Here is a 12,129-nt window from a genome sequence, read left to right as displayed (position 1 = left end):
TCAAATTTCAAGTATTTTGTGCCTGTTCATCTGAAAACTAAAAGGTGATTCGTTCCTCCTTTATCTAAATGCTTAAAAAAAAACCCTTATCTTAAGAGAGCAACTCTCCTTTTTCATGGCTTAGGGATCTGTTCAGCCCTGAATATAATTAACTCAGTAACTTAGTGAGTGCAATAGTGTCTAGACTGAACAGGCTCTAGATGAAAGTTAATACAGAACCTGCCTGTTAGTTCTGCAATGACCTTCTGCAGATCGCTATTCTCCAAACCTAAGCTTCAAGGAGAAATTCTGCTTGCAAACAACATTCAGACAGCATGTATATTAAAACCAACAACACAATAAGAGAAAAAGCCATATAGTTTTTTACATCAGTAAGAATTTATCTTATTTTCATTGGCTATTTTAACCTTATTTTTTTACTGAGGTACTCTTTAAAAAAATACCAGATTTGGAACACAGTTAAATATTGTTTCACCACTACATTTCAATAAATCTATTCATTTATTCCCTTCCAAATTTGCTTGAATAAATCAAGAAAACTGTACAATGAAGTAATTTATCATAGTTTTTTAATGGGGTCAGGTATTAGCTTGTTTATCATAATGCATTCACAAAAGAGAAAGTCTTAAGATTCCTTTAAAAATTCTGCTATGTGGAACTATATATTTGTCAGAGGTTGAAAGCGCAGTTTGGCGTAAATGTCTGTGAAGGTGTGTGAAGGGATTTAAATAAAATCCTTCCACTATAATGGGCTGAAATTAGAGTTTCACCACACTATCATCTTTGAATTATTTAGCATTCACAAAATTTCAAGCTCCTAAAACAGAGATACTTAAGACTTTTAATCAAAAGCTTGAAAGTAATTTCCTAGAGGGGATAGGAGAGCAGAAGTTATTCTTCCGTTTTAATTGAGCAGACAAAAAAAATACTAGTTGTACTAGTTGTACCAAGCAATTAAGTAGTACTGTATTCTCCACAAGTATCATGTGAATAAAGGAAACCTTCTCCCTGTGAAACAGTACAGACCTTGGTGTGTTGTTTCGGTTTGGTTTTTGGTGGTGGTTTTCTTTTTTTTTCTTTTTTTTTTTTCTTTTTTAGTATTTTCAACACATGGAATAAAAAGCAGCTCAACAACTACAGCTGGCCTCCAAAGAGAATAACGTTCAATCCTATGCGGCTGCTCATTAATAAGGGTAAGCCAACTACATCATACCTTGTTTTTAACATTTTAAGCCATTGACAGCTCACCTGTAACTCTGTACACTTTAAACAAAATTTTTGAAATTTGTATCTGGCTATTTGTGTGATTACTATTTATTAGTCCATGTATAAACCAGAAATTCAACTATTCTCCAATATCCAGTGCAAAATATAATCCCAGAAATGAAAGGTAAAGCAATGACAGGAGAAAACATGGCTCTGTTAGAAATGGGGCTTTAACTCAATATGCATCTTCTCTGTGAAACGCCAACAGCTGAAATAATTTTCTATAAATATTTTACGTATAATTTTCTATAAATATTTATGTATGCATACAAAACTACAGCTGTGAGACATCACCTCCAGGTGAGAGGGAGAAAACAAGACCAAAAAAGTGATTGTTGTTGGCAACTGATGAAGAAGTAAACACATCTTTCCATGTTGGCAAAGACATACTTGAAAAATACTGGCTTACAGGGCTGAGTTTTACTAAAATATTGGTAGTTTAATTAGACTTACATTAGAAACAAATTGATATAATATGAATAGGACAAAATTAACAAAAGAATTATTCTGAAACAAAAACCTTCGAAGACTTTCTTTTCCTTGTTTCCAAATCATAGTTAAAATCTTCCAGGTTATTTTAGAACTTGTTACAGACTCAATTTGCAAGTATTTTTCCTTTAACCTGTTATATTTGTAACTAAATAAATAATAGCTAACTGATTTAAATTGGTAACAGGATACAAATTGGTGACTAGTTAGAAAGTGGACCTACTGCTATTCCTACAGAGGAAAAGGCTGGGATATTTAGGACTCCTCTGTTCTGTGTGGCTCACCCAGCAGCTCAGAGACAGAAGACAGCTGGTCACTCAGCATGCAGGTAGCTGTAAAAAGCATGGGCTAGCTCTTGCCCAGATGCTAAGCCAAACAAAAGCAAACAGTGGTATAGAAGAAAGGTAGAAGCTGTGGTGATGGGAAGCACTGGGGATAAAAGGGAATTGTGGCAGCATATAAGACACTAGGAGGAGCTGGAGGTAAGAAAAGGTACGATGTCATTATTTGGGTGACAGGGAAGAAGGAAGAGAGCTAGAGTACCTCAAGTAGGACTGAATGAGGAAGGGAGATGTTAATTATTTTGATGCTTGTTTACTGCTTGTCAGTTTTGAATCCACATAGGTTTAAAATTAAATTAAAACTAAGCGAAGCTTCAATTAAAAAGAAAAAAAAAATCCTTATCTGGCATTGATAATGTTGAAATGCCAGAAAGCTGGATAAGCACTACTCACAATGAATACAATGCTAGATATGTTTAAAACATTAGAACACCACTACCATGGTGTTCAACCAGAATTGAATTTCCAGGGATGCTGAAAATAATCAAATTCTGTACAACAAAGAAATGAAAAATGAGTGTGCGTGAGGCAAGAGTTAGTTTTTGGAGAAGAATGCTCAATATAACCTTCTGATATTATCCTACTCTTTCAAAAGAAAGCATGCATTGGTTCTACAGATTCTATATGCTATGGTTTCTCAGTAGCAACACAAGCAGAGAACCAAATTACAGTTGTTGAAGCAAGTACAGTAAGTCTCAAAACCTATTCTTCTACTAATGTTTATAAAACTCAAGTAATTATAAGCAGCAATCTATACAAACAAAAGCATGCTCTTGCATGTGCACACAGCTATAGAATGAAAAGTTTGGAATACTTTCTATTACTTTTCCTAACCAGATAAGGAAGCTGTCAAATTCACCTTTCATTTCAAGACAATATGGGAAAATATTTTTGCAGTTTTAGAGGATTTAAAGAAATATAACATCCTGCCTTTTTTAAAATGTGGGGAAGGAGAAAGGCTCTTTCCACAAAGAAGCTTATCCTCAGAAATAGCACCGTTTGGTACTAGACGTGCCACAGGAAGAGGGGGGAGGGCTTATATCACAAGCCCGTCCATTGTACTGAAAGACGACTTTTCCTATGGATGGGTGATCATCCTGTTATGCGGCTCTCAACTTCCTCCTGCATTGTGAGTCTCAAGTCATGGAAAGAGTAAAGTTCTTAAACTGAGGATTGTGTTGGGAACTCCAAAGACTTTCAATACACGTTAACCAAACAAATACATCATGGTCAGACTATTAACATCCTGGTTTAGTTTGCTGAAGCCACTATTCTTTTGAAAAAATAATGTAATCAGGAGAACTCTGGATAGTTATCTTGTTAGTCCTTTTGGCTTCTGATAACATTTGGACTAACTGAAAAAAAAAAAGTCTGGAACTGCAGTAGAAAGCCAAGTTCAAAATGCAAGACAATGAGACCTTCACAAAACAAACCATCCCTAAAAAGAGACTAAATGGGAGCACACTGAAAGATCAAAAAAACCCTATACTATCTATTAAAAAAAAAAAAAAAATCTCTGAAATCCGAGAAATGGTACTCCAACTGCATTTGGGAAACATTAATTTAAACCTTAAGTTGCTAAAGTTGCAGTTACAGTTTCAAAGGTGCAATCTGTAAAAAGCTGTTTTAAAGTGCCTCAACAGGAGGTCAGCTGCCCCCTTAAGAAAAAAAGCTATTATCGACATGGAGCAAAATGACTAAAGAGCTATTAATGTTAGTTAGGTTAGGACTCGTAGCATGTGTTCCAAGAAGAGAGTACAGTACATGCCAGTGCCATTGCAATCTATGCAGTCAACTGTGGAGCAGCTAGGTTTATGCCATTGGCAGATTCTAATGTGTTGCAGCTAGAAGTATGCTATGTGAAACAGCTCTATACAGTTACCTGATATCCTTCTGTTTTTTTCTGGCACCACTTCAGCAAGGCATTTCTCTTGGATCCTCCATATTCTCTTGCTAGGGCAGACAAGGGATCTTTCCTCTCTTCCCTAGGAACAAGGCAGAAGTGCAACTTAGAGCTTGTAACATATTTTTTGCAACAGAAATACATATTGTAAAAACTTAAAAGAAGGACAAATTGTTGTCACAGTGAAAGTAATGGGGTACAGCACTACTGGCTGAAAAATAGAATACAAAGAAATACCTGTAGAGACTTAAGAGTTATTTTGGAGCAATTCTTTCATTAGCAAATCATCCTGCTTTTTCCTTTAAACTTTTTTTTTCTAGGTCTTTCAACCTCAATGATATTTTTTCTAAGAGTTCAGAAAATTAAACTCACAACATGGTAAGTTTCAGCTTGAACCATTAAGCTAACTCAAGTGACTTTATTTTGTATTTAGAAAGAGAATAAACTGATGCTATCTCTTTTGCATCTCATGGCTGATTACAAATGTCACCTTGAAACAACATGTTTGCATATGAGCAGCATGCCGTTATTAACAGAACCTTTGCCTGAGATATGGAGTTCTTAAAAAAGAGGGGGAAGATCTAACTAGGTTGATCTGCCGTTTGATATACTAGCACAATAATGATTCACTTTTTTTGAAATAAGAATGTTCAATTACCAATAAAAGCTATCAATTAATTTAACTTCCAGTTTTTCAAGCTATCTTAAGTCATTTTTTCTTTAAGGAAAGACTGGGGAAGAAAAGAACGATCGTAACTGGGTTGGCCAGTTTTTCACGAGTCTTACATTACAGACATCTCTTTACCAGGCTTCAGAAATGAGTGCTTAGATTAAAAATATATTACAGAGGCTAATACTTTTGTAGTGGCCTAGTTACATGATTCAGTATTTCTATAGATACTCTAGTGAACAGTCTCTGACAAAAAGACTAGGTATTACACCATTATGGAGCTTAGTTACTGGACGTAAAGTGTGCCAGCAGTTGTTCTTATTTTTAATAATTTCCATTTGGAAAATAAAAATAAGATAGCTATCAGTGAATCCATACTGCAAAGATTTCCTCATCTGCCATTTTTTAAAGAGTTCTATGCAGATGTAAGCAAGATTCTCACAACATCCACAAAGATGATACCCTAAGTTACTCCTTTTGAATATTTCCAAAAAGACATACAGATTGTATACATTCACTCTCAAATCTTTAACTCTTTGCTCTTTACAACCCATTTGATGACTGGAAAGAGGGGTGGAGGGTGGAAATACATAGTATTTTCAGTGGATTTTCTGCTGCAGATTTACAGGTAGCAATTCTCCAGGTCCTGCTAGGGGAAAAGAAAGCATCCAGGGAATGTGGCTTTCTTCATGCATGTGTGCTACCAACGAAACAGCAGAGACTGTTCCACATATCAGCATCTGTCACTCAACGCATAAAAAGAGAACATGTGCCAACATACAACAAAATGTCCTAAGGCACTAATCTTAATTCTATGTATTGCAATTTGCTCAGCCAGTCTTCACTGAAATACAGTTGGCAAGATGTCAAAGTTGCTTAGAAAGAGATATCACTGGTGGCATTTGAAATATCCATGAAAATACATGCACGGCAGAACAATAAACAGGAAATGGTAAGTGCCTTTCAGCATTAAAGATAGCAGTATGAGCCTTCAAACCTAACTGCTAATCTCAGAGAGATTTAACATGACAAGGAAGTTGCTCATTGTGTTATTTTAAATATGAAATAAATTATCTGAATAGGTTACTGTATCTAAACTTCATAGGTACCACACAGCCAGAATGATGCTTCAAGAAATTCTGTACTTCAGTTCTTAAATCATACATATTTCAACAACCCAAACTGGTGTATTTTTTTCATCGGTGATTGAAACAAGTAACAATGGGATTGCATACTCAATCTACAACAAAGATTATGCAACACTACGAGAACTGTAGAACACAGATTTGGGACAACATACGAGAACTCAAATTAAAAGCTCCCTCTCTTTACGCTAAACATACTGTTTAGCCATGAGGGAGCTGTACAGCCTGTTCTCAAATTCCAGTAAGAGCACATGGTTTATATCAGGTTCTCATAGTTATGAAAACACTGCTGAAGAAAATAAATTAGCGTAAGTTGTATGGAGACAATGAGAAATGGTTTGACATATAAATCTTACAAGTTAGTATATTAGGTCAACTGTATTCCAAATCAAAGAGCCAACAAAGTTTCAGCTAGAACAGGGAACAGTAAACTGCAAGTATTTGTTTTCGTGACTATAGCAATAACTGTTTATTTTACAACAACTTTCAGAAAAAGGTAGGGGAAAAAAGAGAAACCTGATCCCATAACAAATTGAAGTCCAGCAGCAACATTCTGAGGACAGTTCCAAAGAGCATGTTCATCACTGCGCACCCACTGCTGCAGGTTCCACTGCTAAGTCTTGTTGTAGTGCTTAGCATTGCAGTCGATGGTTGGATGGCATAGTAACGATATCATAATTATAACTGTACAATTTTACCACGAAATGCCATGTTATTTGCTACAGTCTGCAGGCTGCCATCAATGCAATTTTATACATTACCAGTTCAAAGTTCATATACAGGTGTTTTAGTCTTTTTTTTTTATTTCTGGATGTACTTGGTCTAAATTTAGGTGCTAGCACACACAATATTAATTGCTGCTGGTAAAGTACCCACAGATCCAAACTCAATTTAATTTCTGCACATTGAAAGGAGAGCAGCAGCACTGAGGCATGTCTCAGCTGATTTCAGGGAAATAATTTTCAATAGCACCCACAGCTGTAAATAACTTCATAATTTTATAATGTAGTTATTACATATTGCAAATGTCTCAGAACATTAAGGGTTTAATAATTCTGCTGTACCAAAGCTTTGTCAGGAAGCTCTGCGTTAAATGGTCTTGAGAAAGTCAATTAACCTTTGTCTGCCAGTTTCCCAATCTATAAGGCAGGGCTAAGTACATACTTCACTTGCATAACATGAGGCTTAAATACTTCGAAGTCCCTTTATTGATAACACTACAGATAGGAAAAGTTTTAAATTTATCACAGACTTATCTTTTTATCTTACTAATGAAAGGGGGTTGCCTGGCCATTTGTTACTTATACTTGCATTATGATTTCATCTGTGGGACAAATAACCCAGGCCCACTCCCTCATGGCTATTTAGAAGACCTGGCAGTACCTGGAATTAAGACCTAGTCATGCTGCTTTTTGTCTTCGGCTGTGATTACAAAAGTTAAGGTTTATCATGCAGTCTCCCTGGGTCCAAGCTACTCTGAAAGATTTGTTCAACATGCCGTAAGCTCATTTCTTGAATTTGGCTTCATGGTATTTTGAACTGATATAATGCTATTATTTAGTGACATGACTTAGCTTGGTTTTCTAGTAGAGCATAAAGTTTTGGTACTAACCTCATAAGCTCTAAAAAACCTAACTTCTGGTCTAACTTTAAAAATACATACTGAGCTGCAGAAAATACCTTCTGAAGCTCTGAAAGATTGTTGAAGATCATTATTGTATGGATGGCAGTAGAGTCTGCAGTCTTAGTGCCAACACTATACACTAGATATATGCAGACATATAGCTATGAAATGAACACATTTCAGTGCACCACAAAAAAAGGGTTTTTACCTTATTCGACTTCTGGTTGTAGGCGTAACTGATGCCGTAGGAGAAGATGAGAGTGATAGCTGTGGTGAGGTGGTACCCATTGCCATGAGAGATGCTGGAGATGCTCCATCAGGTGCACTGATATCCCGTTTGATTTCTTCACTACTTCTTCGAGACACTAAGTGGGAAAATACCCATATATTTACCATTTGCAAACATAAAACCTTTCAAACTCATTCTTGCTCTCTGACAAACATTAGTTCATAAATCATGCATGGAAACCCATATACAATACTAAGCTTCGATGTTTTTCTTGATACTTTCCACTTAGGAAATATCAAAGATTTAGACTGCACTACCAACATTTATGATCAAGCCTGTATCTTGAACCAAAGATAATTTGATGAACGTATCTAAACGGAATATCGCTACTTCCATTTGAAGGATTTTATGAATGAGAAGAAATTTTAACACCAAACCATTAATTTTTCTCTGTTCCATGTAGTTATGTTGCTAAGCTTCAAGTAGTTAAGAAAAAAGAAAAACAAATCAGTTTAGAGATGACAGCTGCTTTATTTCTACTTAATTTTAATCAAGAATTGGCATGCGTGTGATGCTCTGGACATTAATTAAATATCATCAGCAAGCAAATCAAAGATTGACCTGAGACCATTCAGACACATTCCACAGAGCCTGCTTCATTTTATCAAAGGACAAACAATTTTTCTTTCAAATGAAAGCACAAGCATTATATTCTGTAAAACCAAATTTGGAATCGTTATGTTTTCTCTAGATGGAAGAGTTTCCAGTTAAAAAGATGAGGTTTGCCTTTTACATCTAAATAGCCACCATTGTTTATGTTTGTGTAAATCAAAGATATAACTCTCCACATATATGAGAGACTTATTCTCTAACTATTTGGGGCAAGTACATTAATTTATAAACACTAGGCACAAGAAGTTGGGAAAAAACACTTTTGGGTGGATTTCTTTTTTTTTAGGAGAAATGAAAAGGATGTAAAACACATTTTCTTCTTGAAACCATTTACTCAAATCTAGGTGTTTTTAAAAAAATATTTCTCTCAAATTAATTCTGCCTAGTTTATAGAAAGTACCATTTTCACAGTATCACACTATTCGTACTATAAATCTTAAAGATTTGTGTTTAGAAGCCCCTGCTGATACTGAGACATCAGCTTGATAGTGAACTAACACTCTACATAAACTTCTATTTAGCAACTCTATTTTTAAAAAATCCAAAGTTAACATCAAATGTGCAGCAACCACTATGAGTAATACTGGAAAATATTTGTAGGTTATGCCAGTCACAAAATGGACTATTTTAAATTGATTCACTGCAAACATTCTTTTGTCCTACAGAATGGGTAGAAGTTTTGCTAGGTAATATGCAAAAACATTTATATGCATTAGATAATGTATAATGATGCATTTGTTACCTAAAAAGAACCACCCTCCTATTTTAAACCATTAAAAATAATTCTTTCTATAAACAAAAATGGAATTGCTTAATTAGAGAAGAATAATATGCTTCTCTGCCTCATTCACTTAAAAAAAATAATCCTACATCCAAGCAGTAAAAGGTAACAGCCAGGAACAGTTTTTTTCCTCACATATACCTTGCACACCAAAATTATTTGTAATACAAGGAAAGATGACATAGAAGTCAACTGTTACATGCATGAGTCATACTCATCCATCTGGTATGTTGGTGCAAGTCATATATGCAACAATAAGGAGAGGAGCAATTAAAAAAAAAATCTCTTCAGTTCCACTTGATGCAATAAAATGGAATATTATTTTAGCATTGGACTTTAGCTTTCTTTCTCCAAATATTTCAATAGAAAACTTGACCACTGAAATATAAGCTATTCCAAATATCCAAATAGAGTTTTTTCGACAAGAGCTTGATGCTCTGAAAACCAAAGTTTTCTCTTGAAAAAGGAAAGGGTATCTATAAGTACAGTGTTGAAATGAGAGTTCCTGATTTTACTAATCATCTAAAACACGTGATATTACCAGAAATAGATTTGGCACTTTCCATAGCGGGTACTCTTGGCAAAGATGCTGGCCTGCTGGTAGAAGATGTTCTCAACAAATGTTCTGGACAAAGAAAAAGAAGAGAGGAGAAGACATCATTAATGAAGATTCCAGTTAAATGTAAAACATTTAAGTATGAGTCATGAATATTGTCTACCAGTGCCTGAGTCTGGCTGTTTTAGTGAGAGCAACTGATTCTATCTGTATGAAAGAGAAGGCCTCAATTTGCTCATTACCAATAAAGATGGCTATGAATACATCATGACCTTCTTAATCCTTTTTCCCTAAGGCCTCTTACTAATCCACTTGCTGTGGTCTATAAAAAATGAATTGTTAAACCAAAAGGCTGAGCAAGGAATTCCCATTTAGCACATGGCCAAAAATATTCAATATGCCATTCACAATGTGGATTGGTAAAGCAGATTGCTTTGTGCCTCATGGGATTTTTTTTTCCTTTGGTTTGTTGGGTTGGGTTTTTTTTATTTTTTAAATAAAAACATGCTTTTTTTGACTCCCCATGCAGTGGAGTCAAATAAAGGTGCCTTTACATATTGTAGGGAAAGATTAGTTCTGCCTACTGCCAAAGAGCAAAATCAAACTACAACAAAATTCATTTTCTGTAGCATCAAAACTATTTCCTATTATTGAAGAAATATTCCTTAAAAAAACCCCTTTAGACTGCAAACAAAAGTTTTACATACTCCTGTGTAGAAACACTTAGAAGGCAGTAATTTGAATACAAAAAACCATTAAAATGAAGAATGAGGATTAAAAAAAGTGAGACCCCATTCATTAGTTGAAAACGTGACATAAGAAACACACATTGCTACAGAGATACTTTAAAAATATATATGGTTGTAAACAGGAATTCTGTCTGGCACATTTTCTATTTGAATGCAGTCCTGCTCCTGCATTAACTGACTATAATGAAAACACAAAAACTATATAAAGCACACCACTCATTTTCTGTTTATGTCTACCCATGAACTCTGTAACAATTAAAGAATCCTAAACTGTCTTCTTGGAAAGGCATTTCAATATTCCTAAAAATATCAAAGTTTCTAAAATTAAAACCCCAGCTGCATTGTACAAATAACCTCAACATGCATTCAACAAAAGCAAGAAGGAAATCTGGCACATACAGACTATTATGAAGTGATACAAAAAAAACCCCTCAACCCTTTAGAAAGCATCAGACCTCAGGAATACCAAATTGAGAGGAAATATTCAGCCTGGAGTCATATGGGGATTATCTTGAGAAACATTTACAAAAAAAACCCCCTAAAGCAGGCATAAATCAGAGAGCTACACCCAACACATGATAGCCATTCATTCTCACAGGAAGAGCACATTGTGAACAGTGTTTTGAGAGACAAAACAAAGTTCACAGAACAGGGAAATATTGGGAAACAGATAAATCAACATTCAATTTAATTCCATTCAATTTTTTCATCTGGCTCCTGAAGATTCAATACTTAATAAGTTTATATTTTGTTATTCACATGCAATGCAATGCCAACCATCATCCTTGTTTCATTTTGGGGGGAAAAAAAAAAACCAACCACACAAAACATAATGTAACCCGAGAGGTGTGTATTTTTAATATCTGGAAGACAGTTGCAAGACATGACCCTGAAATAATCTTGTCTTGATTTTGCAAGTGATCTCAGTTTATGCACACATTAAAAACTATCAGAATAATGCCAAATTATCAGGATGCAATCATGGCTTTGTTGAAAATTCAAAACAGTATCTTTATGATATGCCACCATGTGTGATGAAACACAAGTAATAAAAACTTGAACGCAAAATATCTATGATTCTATGAAAATATTATGGTAATAAAAAGTATATAATATGATACTATTTTGGATACTAAATTATATAAAATGAAAAAATATTAATAGCATTGCTAAAAACAAAGTTTAAATGAACTTGAATCAATACCTTGAACAGGGATTTCAGCATAGCTTGGTCTTTTGTCTGTCAGCGTAGCAAGGGGTTTTGAAGCTGAGATTGGTCCACTTATAGAATGCCTCTGAAATGGAAAAATACTTGTGTCAAACATAATCTCAAGATAAAAAATAAATATGGAATTGCAGAATCAGTTTTAGAAACTCAGATATGACATTATTATTTATTTAAAAGAACTAAAAAAAAGAACCTTTAAAAATACTTAGTGAAAAAGGGCGTGTCCTCTTTACCTGTTGCTTTGGCCAATCTGAATGTATATACACACACTATGCATTGATATTGTAACGTTTACTTCTTTAAACTTAAACCTGTTCCTCAAACCAATGCTGCAAAAGAAGGTTGTGAATTCTCTTGCAGTTTTTGTATTAATTTTCACCTTCATTTATATTTTGTTTGTACAAACCTGTTCTGGTTAAACTTGATGTGTTTATTTAAACTAATACAACCTCCTATATGTAGCCAAGATTTTAGTG

The 12,129-nt window shown here is 34.7% G+C and overlaps 1 protein-coding gene across 4 annotated transcripts in view; it reads right to left on the bottom strand.

Annotated features, from left to right (window-relative positions):
* SPECC1L (sperm antigen with calponin homology and coiled-coil domains 1 like) overlaps positions 1-12,129 on the bottom strand; it is a 73,547-nt gene that overhangs the window by 18,720 nt on the left and 42,698 nt on the right. For all 4 annotated transcript variants that reach the window (XM_072880307.1, XM_072880308.1, XM_072880306.1 and 1 more), the window contains 4 exons: positions 11,630-11,720; positions 9,662-9,745; positions 7,647-7,803; positions 3,979-4,081 (listed from right to left, as the gene is read on the bottom strand). In XM_072880307.1, the coding sequence (XP_072736408.1) occupies positions 3,979-4,081; positions 7,647-7,803; positions 9,662-9,745; positions 11,630-11,720 (435 nt within the window). The remainder of the gene's footprint in view (positions 1-3,978; positions 4,082-7,646; positions 7,804-9,661; positions 9,746-11,629; positions 11,721-12,129) is intronic.

This window comes from Ciconia boyciana, chromosome 15 (genome assembly GCF_034638445.1).
Source record: "Ciconia boyciana chromosome 15, ASM3463844v1, whole genome shotgun sequence".
Classification (NCBI taxonomy): domain Eukaryota; kingdom Metazoa; phylum Chordata; class Aves; order Ciconiiformes; family Ciconiidae; genus Ciconia; species Ciconia boyciana.
The sequence above is the reverse complement of the archived record's forward strand: the minus strand, read 5'-3'. Positions and strand labels throughout refer to the sequence as shown.